At 49.4% G+C, this 14,104-nt stretch overlaps 1 protein-coding gene across 2 annotated transcripts in view; it reads left to right on the top strand.

The window, feature by feature from the left end:
- Nucleotides 1-1,083: 1,083 nt before the first annotated feature.
- Nucleotides 1,084-14,104, top strand: part of NADK2 (NAD kinase 2, mitochondrial) — a 33,235-nt gene continuing 20,214 nt past the window's right edge. For both annotated transcript variants that reach the window (XM_044293087.1, XM_044293088.1), the window contains exons 1-5: nucleotides 1,084-1,533; nucleotides 6,891-6,979; nucleotides 7,260-7,348; nucleotides 9,049-9,130; nucleotides 10,407-10,490. In XM_044293087.1, the coding sequence (XP_044149022.1) occupies nucleotides 1,099-1,533; nucleotides 6,891-6,979; nucleotides 7,260-7,348; nucleotides 9,049-9,130; nucleotides 10,407-10,490 (779 nt within the window). In that variant the 5' untranslated portion in view covers nucleotides 1,084-1,098. The remainder of the gene's footprint in view (nucleotides 1,534-6,890; nucleotides 6,980-7,259; nucleotides 7,349-9,048; nucleotides 9,131-10,406; nucleotides 10,491-14,104) is intronic.

The following is a 14,104-nucleotide window of genomic DNA, read 5'->3' on the forward strand; positions in this document are numbered from 1 at the left end:
TAAGAGACACGTCCAACTGCCCCAAATGTGACACTGCAGGAGCGGACTTTCTCCATATGATATGGACTTGTCCAGAACTTATAAACTACTGGAATAGTATTAATAATTGTATTATGTATAAGCTAAAAATTCGAATTCCTTTTGAACCACAAGTATTTGTGCTTAATGATCTTTCCAAACTAAAAAATTACAAGTATCAAAAGATCTTCCTGAGCAGAATACTGATGTTGGCTAGAGTTTTGATCAGTCGGACCTGGTTTGCCCGATCCACTCCAGACATAAATACATGGATAAATTTAACTGATAAGGTAAAAAATTATGAGAAAATTATATACAAACGGAGGGAAGGTGAGGACCAGTGGAATAGGATATGGGGTGGTTGGAGGATTGACTAGTTGAGGTCAAATTGTTTTATTTATAGGGGTCCTACTTTGACGCACCACAGACTAGGGGGGAGGGAGGGGAGGGTTTTCTAAATGTAACGAAAGGATGAGTTGAATATATTTATATCTATATATAATTAGTCGGGTCACTAAGAATTGAGAGATTGTAAAAATTTGTATTGTAAATGTTTTGTAGTTTTCCCAATACATTTTTGAAAAATTAAAAAAAAAAAAAAGAAAAAAAAAAAAGAAAAATGAACGCCCCAAAATTTATTACGTAAAAACTCAGCGGCGGTATTGCTGTTCCCCCCCCCCCCATCCCCCTCCCAGAAAGAGTTCATAAAAGTTAATCAGTAATTTATGTGTACCCCAAAATGGCGCCAATAAACTCGTCCTGCAAAAAAAAAACTGCATTGAGGGAAAATTTTAAAAAGTTATAGTTCTTGGAAAATAAAAATGAATCGCTTGGTCACTAAGGGGTTAAGGGTGCAGAAAGCAGCAGAGTCACTCAGAGCCCTTTTCCCATGAGGCACCCGCCATTTACTGGGAGATCTATGAACCCTTGCAGCTCATGGTGGTAACCAATCGCAGCGCAGCTTTCATTTTGTAGACTGCTGTTGAACTCTGAAAGCTGCGCTGTGATTGGTTGCTATGGGCAACTAAGGCGTTATTACTTTTAGACAGGTTTTTTTTTTTGTCTACGGGAAAATGGCGGATGTCCCATAACAGCCAGACTGTGATCAGTGCTGGGAGGGAAGGCTCATTCCCCCTCCGCCTCCACCTTCCTCTGCACGCGGGAGCAGGAACGACTAACCTACCTAACGCCCTACCTCGGGTCACCCCGCCCTCCTGTCAGCAACCCTCAGGCCCGTGTCCGGCGGAGTCTAGCGCCCGAGGACCCATGAGCTCGTGCAGGGTCCTCCTGTGCGGGCGGTGCTCCGGGCGTCTCATCGTCACCCGCCGGGCGCCCGCCGCCGCCCTCCTCCTCCGCCCGATGCGGGCGTCTACGCGAGCCGGCCATTACGGGCCTGGTAAAGCGGGCCGCTTCAGACCGGGCAGGGTGGCCGTGGTGACCAAGACCACCCGCTATGAGTTCGAGCAGCAGCGGTACCGGTACGCGGGGCTGTCGGAGGGCGAGCTGAGGGAGCTGGTGAGTAGTTGGCCGGCAGGGGGCGCTAGGAGTTTTGGGGGGTCAGGGGTGTATTATGTCGCTAAGCAACCACGCTGCGCTGGACTGTAGTCGTAGTCAGGAGGACGTTTAGAAATATTTTTTATGGGGGTGGTCATGTGACTTTCCTGATTCACCTTGACTAAAAAGGAAAGGGGAGCAGTGAATTGTCACCTGACCCTCTGCTGTGGTGACTCACGTGATTGGGGTCCCTCACGTAGGGCCTATGGGGGCCCCAGAAGGATGGTGCTGACCGACACCCCGCCCCTACCACCCGGGTGTCTGGGGTGGGATGTTCCAGGCGTAGTGGATGTATATCGCTGACAGAGTATATACTTTGTGTGTCAGTTCCTCACAGGCTTCAAGATCTCTGCTTGCTGTCAGTGAATAAATGAGACCCCCAAGGTTGAGAATCTGTCCCGTTGGAGAGCGACCGACGAGCGGACCCCCTGATACCCTCATAGGTTTCTGGGGGTGAGCTGGGCTCCTTTCATTGGGTTACATGAAAATCCCCCCCCCCCCCCCCAATTAGTTGGACATGAGTGTTCTTGTTCACTGACAGCAAGCAGAGGGCACATGAAGGGGTTTATGGGGGCTAGAACATTGCTAGCCCATACTTAAAGGGGTTGTCCAAGATTTTAATATTGATGACCCATAAGTGTCTGATTGCGGGGGTCCCTGAGACCCCTGTGTGTATGAGGGGCCACAGTTCCGTTCACTGAATAGAAGTCTGCAGCGTACGGCGCGTGGCTTACGTGAATGGAGTGGTGGTCTGGTGTATGCACTGCCCCTCTGTTCACACGGGGGGCTTCCGTTCTGGTGATCAGTAGAGATCAGTGTCGCTTGCCTGTAAGTAAGACCAGCACCTCGAAACTGTATTGGGGGGGGGGGGGGGTTGGTGCACGCTACCATGGCTGCTCCTGGATGTCAGCTCTGGAGGACACCACAGTTACTGCATGTTATCTAGTCAGCCCAGCGGAACATGAGCGCAGTGATCGGCGGTAACATTACTGCATTACCAAAGCTGCAGGTCATATCCTCTGCTCCTCCACTATACCCTGCACTGTTCCTCTGCTCCTCCACTATACCCTGCACTGTTCCTCTGCTCCTCCACTATACCCTGCACTGTTCCTCTGCTCCTCCACTATACCCTGCACTGTTCCTCTGCTCCTCCACTATACCCTGCACTGTTCCTCTGCTCCTCCACTATACCCTGCACTGTTCCTCTGCTCCTCCACTATACCCTGCACTGTTCCTCTGCTCCTCCACTATACCCTGCACTGTTCCTCTGCTCCTCCACTATACCCTGCACTGTTCCTCTGCTCCTCCACTATACCCTGCACTGTTCCTCTGCTCCTCCACTATACCCTGCACTGTTCCTCTGCTCCTCCACTATACCCTGCACTGTTCCTCTGCTCCTCCACTATACCCTGCACTGTTCCTCTGCTCCTCCACTATACCCTGCACTGTTCCTCTGCTCCTCCACTATACCCTGCACTGTTCCTCTGCTCCTCCACTATACCCTGCACTGTTCCTCTGCTCCTCCACTATACCCTGCACTGTTCCTCTGCTCCTCCACTATACCCTGCACTGTTCCTCTGCTCCTCCACTATACCCTGCACTGTTCCTCTGCTCCTCCACTATACCCTGCACTGTTCCTCTGCTCCTCCACTATACCCTGCACTGTTCCTCTGCTCCTCCACTATACCCTGCACTGTTCCTCTGCTCCTCCACTATACCCTGCACTGTTCCTCTGCTCCTCCACTATACCCTGCACTGTTCCTCTGCTCCTCCACTATACCCTGCACTGTTCCTCTGCTCCTCCACTATACCCTGCACTGTTCCTCTGCTCCTCCACTATACCCTGCACTGTTCCTCTGCTCCTCCACTATACCCTGCACTGTTCCTCTGCTCCTCCACTATACCCTGCACTGTTCCTCTGCTCCTCCACTATACCCTGCACTGTTCCTCTGCTCCTCCACTATACCCTGCACTGTTCCTCTGCTCCTCCACTATACCCTGCACTGTTCCTCTCCTCTGCTCCTCCACTATACCCTGCTCTGTTCCTCTGCTCCTCTGCTCCTCCACTATACCCTGCTCTGTTCCTCTGCTCCTCCACTATACCCTGCTCTGTTCCTCTGCTCCTCCACTATACCCTGCACTGTTCCTCTGCTCCTCCACTATACCCTGCACTGTTCCTCTGCTCCTCCACTATACCCTGCACTGTTCCTCTGCTCCTCCACTATACCCTGCACTGTTCCTCTGCTCCTCCACTATACCCTGCACTGTTCCTCTGCTCCTCCACTATACCCTGCACTGTTCCTCTGCTCCTCCACTATACCCTGCACTGTTCCTCTGCTCCTCCACTATACCCTGCACTGTTCCTCTGCTCCTCCACTATACCCTGCACTGTTCCTCTGCTCCTCCACTATACCCTGCACTGTTCCTCTGCTCCTCCACTATACCCTGCACTGTTCCTCTGCTCCTCCACTATACCCTGCACTGTTCCTCTGCTCCTCCACTATACCCTGCACTGTTCCTCTGCTCCTCCACTATACCCTGCACTGTTCCTCTGCTCCTCCACTATACCCTGCACTGTTCCTCTGCTCCTCCACTATACCCTGCACTGTTCCTCTGCTCCTCCACTATACCCTGCACTGTTCCTCTGCTCCTCCACTATACCCTGCACTGTTCCTCTGCTCCTCCACTATACCCTGCACTGTTCCTCTGCTCCTCCACTATACCCTGCACTGTTCCTCTGCTCCTCCACTATACCCTGCACTGTTCCTCTGCTCCTCCACTATACCCTGCACTGTTCCTCTGCTCCTCCACTATACCCTGCACTGTTCCTCTGCTCCTCCACTATACCCTGCACTGTTCCTCTGCTCCTCCACTATACCCTGCACTGTTCCTCTGCTCCTCCACTATACCCTGCACTGTTCCTCTGCTCCTCCACTATACCCTGCACTGTTCCTCTGCTCCTCCACTATACCCTGCACTGTTCCTCTGCTCCTCCACTATACCCTGCACTGTTCCTCTGCTCCTCCACTATACCCTGCACTGTTCCTCTGCTCCTCCACTATACCCTGCACTGTTCCTCTGCTCTCCACTATACCCTGCACTGTTCCTCTGCTCCTCCACTATACCCTGCACTGTTCCTCCGCTCCTCCGCTCCTCCCTCCTCCACTATACCCTGCACTGTTCCTCCGCTCCTCCGCTCCTCCACTATACCCTGCACTGTTCCTCCGCTCCTCCGCTCTTCCACTATACCCTGCACTGTTCCTCCGCTCCTCCACTATAACCCTGCACTGTTCCTCCGCTCCTCCGCTCCTCCACTATACCCTGCACTGTTCCTCCGCTCCTCCGATATTGCACTATACCCTGCACTGTTCCTCCGCTCCTCCACTATACCCTGCACTGTTCCTCCGCTCCTCCACTATACCCTGCACTGTTCCTCCGCTCCTCCACTATACCCTGCACTGTTCCTCCGCTCCTCCACTATACCCTGCACTGTTCCTCCGCTCCTCCACTATACCCTGCACTGTTCCTCCGCTCCTCCACTATACCCTGCACTGTTCCTCCGCTCCTCCACTATACCCTGCACTGTTCCTCCACTATACCCTGCACTATACCCTGCACTGTTCCTCCACTATACCCTGCACTATACCCTGCACTGTTCCTCCACTATACCCTGCACTATACCCTGCACTGTTCCTCCACTATACCCTGCACTGTTCCTCCACTATACCCTGCTCTGGACCGATCCTCTGCTCCTCCACTATACCCTGCTCTGGACCGATCCTCTGCTCCTCCACTATACCCTGCTCTGGACCGATCCTCTGCTCCTCCACTATACCCTGCTCTGGACCGATCCTCTGCTCCTCCACTATACCCTGCTCTGGACCGATCCTCTGCTCCTCCACTATACCCTGCTCTGGACCGATCCTCTGCTCCTCCACTGTACCCTGCTCTGGACCGATCCTCTGCTCCTCCACTGTACCCTGCTCTGGACCGATCCTCTGCTCCTCCACTGTACCCTGCTCTGGACCGATCCTCTGCTCCTCCACTGTACCCTGCTCTGGACCGATCCTCTGCTCCTCCACTGTACCCTGCTCTGGACCGATCCTCTGCTCCTCCACTGTACCCTGCTCTGGACCGATCCTCTGCTCCTCCACTGTACCCTGCTCTGGACCGATCCTCTGCTCCTCCACTGTACCCTGCTCTGGACCGATCCTCTGCTCCTCCACTGTACCCTGCTCTGGACCGATCCTCTGCTCCTCCACTGTACCCTGCTCTGGACCGATCCTCTGCTCCTCCACTGTACCCTGCTCTGGACCGATCCTCTGCTCCTCCACTGTACCCTGCTCTGGACCGATCCTCTGCTCCTCCACTGTACCCTGCTCTGGACCGATCCTCTGCTCCTCCACTGTACCCTGCTCTGGACCGATCCTCTGCTCCTCCACTGTACCCTGCTCTGGACCGATCCTCTGCTCCTCCACTGTACCCTGCTCTGGACCGATCCTCTGCTCCTCCACTGTACCCTGCTCTGGACCGATCCTCTGCTCCTCCACTGTACCCTGCTCTGGACCGATCCTCTGCTCCTCCACTGTACCCTGCTCTGGACCGATCCTCTGCTCCTCCACTGTACCCTGCTCTGGACCGATCCTCTGCTCCTCCACTGTACCCTGCTCTGGACCGATCCTCTGCTCCTCCACTGTACCCTGCTCTGGACCGATCCTCTGCTCCTCCACTGTACCCTGCTCTGGACCGATCCTCTGCTCCTCCACTGTACCCTGCTCTGGACCGATCCTCTGCTCCTCCACTGTACCCTGCTCTGGACCGATCCTCTGCTCCTCCACTGTACCCTGCTCTGGACCGATCCTCTGCTCCTCCACTGTACCCTGCTCTGGACCGATCCTCTGCTCCTCCACTGTACCCTGCTCTGGACCGATCCTCTGCTCCTCCACTGGACCCTGCTCTGGACCGATCCTCTGCTCCTCCACTGTACCCTGCTCTGGACCGATCCTCTGCTCCTCCACTGTACCCTGCTCTGGACCGATCCTCTGCTATGTTGTGGGTGCCATTGGCTGCTCCGATGCCTGCAGATGGTTAATCTCTGAGAGGCGCAGTGGTGACCCAGACATAATACTGTCACGGCTTATGCCGGATTCACCTGCGTTTAACCCCGTCATTCATAGCTGATCCTCAGCCGGCTTTACTGAGACCTCAGTCATTTAAAGGGCCCCTGCTACATGTCAAGTGTTTCCGGTGTATTGATGCTTGTTTGACGCTGTGATTCCTGCGGATCCGTCCGGGTAACATCTGACTTTATTTTCTAGCTTGCACTGAAAGGCTCCAGTTACAATGGGCTGTTACAGCGACACACCATCCATTCAGAAAACGTGGAGCACGTGGTGGAGAGTCTACGGTCAGTGTTATTGTAGCCCCCCGGTGATTTGGGGCCAAGTGGGGTGGTCAGCGAGCAGCAGATCTCCAGGACGTTGTCTGCACAGAGCACGCTCTGCGAGATGTAATGTTTGTACCGGGCTCTGGCGGATGTGTCCTGACCATAGGGGGTCCTATGGACATCATGGAGCTCGGGACCACCTCCACTAACCAGAGCGGACAGCAGAGTTCCCACTCTGGCAGGCTCGGCCATGATGTATGTGACTGACCACAACCCCAGTCTCTTTGCTCCTTTCTTTCAGGAAGGAAGGCATTGATGTGAGGGTGGTGAAAAGGCGAGACTACGACGAGGAGACGGTGCAGTGGGCCGACGCCATCATCTCTGCAGGAGGTAGACATTTATATTGCACTTTCCTAAAAACCGGCCTGCCTTCACATTGGCTTTCCCATACCTGTCATTCCTTCTCGTCTGACCCAAATTCTTCCAGCCTCTCTCCAATCCCGGGCAGCTCATGTTGCACAACGAGTCATAGGACCGGCCGTGTCCCTGAACTCGCCCCGATCTGCCAAAAAACACAGAGCGGCACAAAATGCAACTGAGCGTCTGACATAAAGATGTCACAATATGAGGAGTGAGCCAAGTGATCACCATGTCACCCGTGAGAAGAACATGGGTCTGGGTGCTACTGCACCCGCTCATCAGCGCCCCCTGCTGCCAGAAGGTGCCACCTGCAATGTACAAAGCAGAGGCTTGATTGGTCGGGAGCAGATCCCATGGCCACGTCATCATCGGCACCCCCTGCAGTCAACAAAGCAGAGGCTTAATTGGTCGGGAGGAGATCACATGGCCACGTCATCAGCGCCCCCTACTGCCAGAAGAGGCCACCTGCAATGTACAAAGCAGAGGCTTAATTGGTGGGGAGGAGATCACATGGCCACGTCATCATCGCCCCCCTGCTGCCAGAAGAGGCCACCTGCAATGTACAAAGCAGAGGCTTGATTGGTCGGGAGGAGATCACATGGCAATGTCATCATCCGCACCCCCTGTAGTCAACAAAGCCAGAGGCTTGATTGGTCTGGAGGAGATCACATGGCCACGTCATCAGCACCCTCTACTGCCAGAAGAGGCCACCTGCAATTTACAAAGCAGAGGTTTGATGGGTTGGGAGCAGATCCCATGGCCACATCATCATCAGCACCACCTGCAGTCAACAAAGCAGAGGTTTGATTGGTCAGGAGAAGATCACATGGCCACGTCATCAGCTCCATCTGCAATATACAAAGCAGAGGCTTGATTGGACGGGAGCAGATCACATGGCCACGTCAGGACTTTTTCCTGGTGACCTGGGAGGGCTACATAGAGCTGGTCCACTGTGGATTTCCTGCAGCAGAATATTTAGACAGGATGCCCTTTGTAAGCGATTTCCACTGTGGCCAGAGGGTCCTAAACAGGGGACCCCCCTATTAACCCATAATTCACAAATAGGATGTGTGCATTCCTAATACATTCTACAAAAATAGGTGAAAGGGATCCTAAGCTTCAAAGAGGCTGTCCAAGATTAGAAAACATGGTTACTTTCTTCCGAAGACGGCACCTTAGCGGTCTATAGGCGATGTGCGGTTTTGCATCTCGGCTCCATTCATGTGAATGGGGCTTAGCTGCCATGCCACCTACAAACTATGGACTAGTGTGGTGCTGTTTTTTAGGAAGAAAGCAGCCATGTTGTTCTCTGGGCTCATGCACTCGACCATATGTTTCTTGTAACAATGCCTATCCTTGTCTGCAAAACGGACAAGAATAGGACATGTTCTATCTTTTCTGCGGAATGGCCATGCGGACATACGGAAATGGAATGCACACTGGGTCATTTCCGTTTTTCTTGCAGACCCATTGATGTGAATGGTTCCATATACAGGCCGCAAAAAAAAAAAAAAAACGGAACAGACACAGACAAAAAATAAGTTTGTGTGCATGAGCCCCAATCCAGGGCAACCCCTTTAATGCACGGTGGTAACATCCACCTGGTTGGTCTCTGGTGTGACATGTGCTCCACTTACAGACATTTATTTGACTTTGTCTTATCTTGTTAGGGGACGGGACAATGCTCCTCGCTGCCAGCAAAGTGCTCGACAAGTCTAAGCCTGTGATTGGTGTGAACACTGACCCAGAGAGGTAAGTTCCTGCAGCCCACACAGCGTCAGAGACGTAACGCCACTTTAAGGTGATTTCCATCAGTGATTTGTGAGCCAAAACCAGGTGCGGCTCTAACCACAGAACAGGGGCAGATCTTTCCCTTATGTCTGTGGAGGCTCCACTTCTGGTTTTGGCCTCACAATCACTGATGGAAATCACTGATCAAATACTGACAGTGTGGAAGAATGCCAAAGGCTTGTCCTTTTTTGGCGTTTTTCACATCCAGACGGACCGCATTGAAATCAATGGGACTGTTTTGAATGGCAATATAGACAGGAGTGCACCCGTCTAATGACAGTGAAAAATGCCCTTTTAGGGGGTTAAAAAAAAATGACTTGCCACTTGCATGTGCAGAGACAGTTCCTTTTTACTTGATGCGGAAGGACCTGCACTCCCAGTGCGTGATGATGTCATCACTCTGAGAGTGAAGGTCCTTCTGCATTAAGTAAAGAACGACTGTCCCTGTGCTTGCAAGTGGATGGGGGGGGGGGTCATATTACTGATGGGGGCCACCATGAGGAATGTTACTAATGCTAGGGGCCACTATGGAACAGATTTATATATACTGCAGGGATTGGAATTTAAAGGGCATCTGTCAGCAGTTTTGTACCTATGACACTGGCTGACCTGTTACATGTGCACTTGGCAGCTGAAGGCATCTGTGTTGGTCCCATGTTCATATTTGCCCGCATTGCTGAGAACATGATGTGTTTATATATGCAAATGAGCCTCTAGGAGCAACGGGGGTCTCGCTGTTACACCTAGAGGCTCTGCTCTCTCTGCAACTGCTGTGCCCTTTTTACTTTGACAGGGCCAGGCAGTCTCTTGCCTAACCCTGTCCATCAAAGTCTAGAGGCTCGTTTATATGTATTAAAACATAATTTTAGCCAGCTCTGTCCAGTCCACAACATATGGAGTGGCGTACTTCCAGCGCCGGAGCTACTGCAGTACAGCTGAGTGGTGGATATCGGACCCCTGCTGATCACTTGTAAAGTGGTCGACAACCCTTTTAAAAAGTAAAATGTGTCCATAGTGTGCTCTGAGCGTCTGAAAGCCCCTGGAGAAAACCTCACAAAATACTCACCCCTGGGACAGTCAGGAAGCCACCATAGGCCTGTGGGAGTGGAAATCCCACACGCAGCTCCTGGTTGGATCGCGCCTGTATCTGGTGCACACGTTACTCTTTATATTACTACATTGTGTGATTTATTATTCTACATTGGAATCACTTTCTATATTTTCTCTCCCTCCCAAGATCTGAAGGCCACCTCTGCCTACCCGTGCGGTACACTCGCTCTTTCCCGGAGGCACTGCACAAGCTTTATCGCGGTGAGTTCAGGTACGATTCTTGTCATGCCCTTGGCAGAGGTTTCACTATTTTAGGACGTGCTTTAATGATTAGCTTAGATCTAGAGATGAGCCTATTTCTTGAAATTCATTTTGGAGTCCAATTTCTGAATTTTAAAAAAAAATTCCATTCAGACCTGGATTTATTCTACACAAATCGAATGTGCTCCAATTGCTCTAAGGGCAGTGGTAGGTGGGGAGTTTGACTGGGGCGGTACACCTCTCAAAACGTAATGCAGGTGTCCTAGGGCGAACTCCTTTTGATGCAACCCATTCTTATTGGCCTTGGCAGCAGCTGCCTGACACTGGTTTCTACAGCTTAGTTTGCTGTTTACTAAAATTCCTAGGTCCTTTTCCATGTCAGTGTTGCCCAGTGTTTTACCATTTAATAAGTACGGGTGACTTGCATTATTCCTTCCCATGTGCATAACTTTACATTTGTCAATTATACTGTAGTGTGTGTGTGTGTGTGTATATTATATATTATAATATATAATATATATAATTACAAATTACCAGACCGCATGAAATATATAATTTATTGACATAATTCACAATTGAGAATTCATACATAAAAACAAGTGCAGGGAAAGAGGCGACATCCACATAGGAGACACAAATGGTGACTCAATTACATACATAACCAATAAAAAAATGCAAGTGCATAAGAATATCAAATACATATAAAACCAAGAGTCTATTTACCCATTATGTGTCTCCTCTCGGATGGCGCCAACCCCGACATGCGCGATTTTGGGATCGTGACAACCGTAAGGCTACATTCACACGACCGTATTTTTGGCTCTGCATCCGTTCTGCAATTTTGCGGAATGGGTGCGGACCTATTCATTTCAATGGGGCTGCAAAAGATGCGGACAGCACACAATGTGCTGTCCGCATCCGTAGATCCGTTCCGTGGCCCCGCAAAAGATAGAGCATGTCCTATCCTTGTCCGCAATCGCGGACAAGAAAAGGCATTTCTATCATAGGGCCGGTTTTGTGTGTGTGTGTGTGTGTATCTATATCTATATCCACCTGTTCTATTTCTCATTAATGCGATTATCTAGTCAACCAATCACATGGCAGTGGCTTCAATGCATGTAGGGTTGTGGTCCTGGTCAAGACAATTTCCTGAACTCCAAACTGAATGTCAGAATGGGAAAGAAAGGTGGGCTACAACAGCCACCGGGTACCACTCATCTCCACTACAAATAGGAAAAAGAGGCTACAATTTGCACGAGCTCACCAAAATTGGATTGTTGAAGACTGGAAAAATGTTGCCTGGTCTGATGAGTCTCGATTTCTGTTGAGACATTCAAATAGTAGAGTCCGAATTTGGCGTAAACAGAATGAGAACATGTATCCATCATGCCTTGTTACCACTGAGCAGGCTGGTGGTGGTGGTGTAATGGTGTGGGGGGTGTTTTCTGGGCACACTTTAGGCCCCTTAGTGCTAATTGGCCATCGTTCAAATGCCACGGGCTACCTGAGCATTGTTTCTGACCATGTCCATACCTTCATGACCACAATGTACCCATCCTCTGATGGCTACTTCCAGCAGGATAATGCACCATGTCACAAAGCTCAAATCATTTAAAATTGGTTTCTTGAACATGACAATGAGTTCACTGAACTAAAATGGCCCACACAGTCACCAGATCTCAACCCAATAGAGCATCTTTGGGATGTGGTGGAACGGGAGCTTGGTGCCCTGGATGTGCATCCCTCAAATCTCCATCAACTGCAAGATGCGATCCTATCAATATGGGCCAACATTTCTAAAGAATGCTATCAGCACCTTGTGGAATCAATGCCACGTAGAATTAAGGCAGTTCTGAAGGCAAAAGGGGGTCCAACACCGTATTAGTATGGTGTTCCTAATAATTCTTAAGGTGGGTGTGTGTATGTATATATAGAAAATTTTATATATATATATAATATATATATATATATATGTAATTTGAAGCATGTGCGATATATTATTTTCTTCTGTATGTATACATATTACATGGACATCATCCATGTCCCCCAGCCAGCGCCATCAGCCCCATGCCATTGCCATTTGCCACCATCATTATGTCCCCCAGCCAGAGCAATCAGTGACCTAATCTGAGTGTGTACCACTAATAACCACCCTCTGTTTTCTATCACTGAGCCAGTTACTTACCCACATACAGACATTTTCTCCCAGTCCGAGCATTCTCATTTTATATACTAACCTTTTATGTGGTACAGTGTCAAATGCTTTGGAGAAGTCCAGATATACGACATCCATTGATTCGCCGCAGTCAAGTCTAGAACTTACCTCCTCATAGAAACTCATTAAATTAGTTTGGCATGACCGATCCCTTATGAAGCCATGCTGATAGTGGCGTTATTTGCTTATTTTTATTGAGGTACTCCACGATAGCATCTCTTAGAAAACCTTAAAACAGTTTGCCCACGACAGATGCTAGACTTACTGACCTATAGTTTCCGGGCTCTGTTTTTGGACCCTTTTTGAAAATTGGCGCCACATTTGCTATGCTTCAATCTGTGGAACACTTCCTGTCAGTATAAAGTCTGTAAATATCAGAAATAAGAGTCTGGCTATGACATTACTTAATTATTTTAGGATACGGGGGTGTATGCCATCTGGTCCCTGTGATTTGTCTATTTAAATATTTTTAGGATGCCACTGTACTTCTTCCTGGGTCACTTTTCATCGGGAATTTACTTTTACATTCTGCATTTCATCTGACAGTTTATTTATTCCGGGTATACAGTAGAAAAAAAAATATTTAATAGCTTTGCTTTCTCCTCGTCGCGCTCTCTGCAACTCCCCCCTCATCACCTGAAAAGGTCCGACACCTTCAGATTTATACTTTTTACCATTTATATAATTGAAGAACATTTTAGGGTTAGTTTTACTCTTTGGCAATTAATCTCTCTCTAAAAATATTTATTCCATACTGAAAACAGCGAAATGGAAAAAAAATAGTCAAAATGGCAGTTTTTTTCTGTTGCTTCTCCTCCCACAAAAAAATGGAATAAAAAGTGATCAAAAAGTCATCCACACCCCAAAATTGTATCAATAAAAAGTACAGATCATCCTGCATAGAGAGAGCATAGCCTTCAGGTGTAACGGCGAGAGAATATGGGTCAGAATAAGGCGACTAAAAGAAGAAAAATGTAAATTTTTAATTTCTTGCATTTTTAGAGTGAAAATTTTATTTTTTTTATATTTATGTGGTATCCCTGTAATCGTACTGACCAGGAGAATTAAAGTAATAGGTCAGTTTTACTGCATAGGAAAACCCATAAAACTGCTGCAGAATTTGGATTCCCCCCCCCCCCACTTCCCACCACATTGTATGCAACTGTAAATGGTGCCAATGGAAAGTGCATCTTGTCCCACAAAAAAACAAGCCCTCATACAGCTATGTGAGTGAAAAAATAAAAAAGTTATGGCTTTGGGAGGGCGGGGCATAAAAAAAAATCTGAAAATCACCCGTTCCTGAAAGGGTTAATTAACAAAACTATAAAATAAATAAGAAAATCGAGATTCAAATCAAATATCATCCATAGGGCTTGGCAAAATCACCCAGCCCTAAAGTGAGGTTATAC

Source organism: Bufo gargarizans, chromosome 5 (genome assembly GCF_014858855.1).
Source record: "Bufo gargarizans isolate SCDJY-AF-19 chromosome 5, ASM1485885v1, whole genome shotgun sequence".
NCBI lineage: Eukaryota > Metazoa > Chordata > Amphibia > Anura > Bufonidae > Bufo > Bufo gargarizans.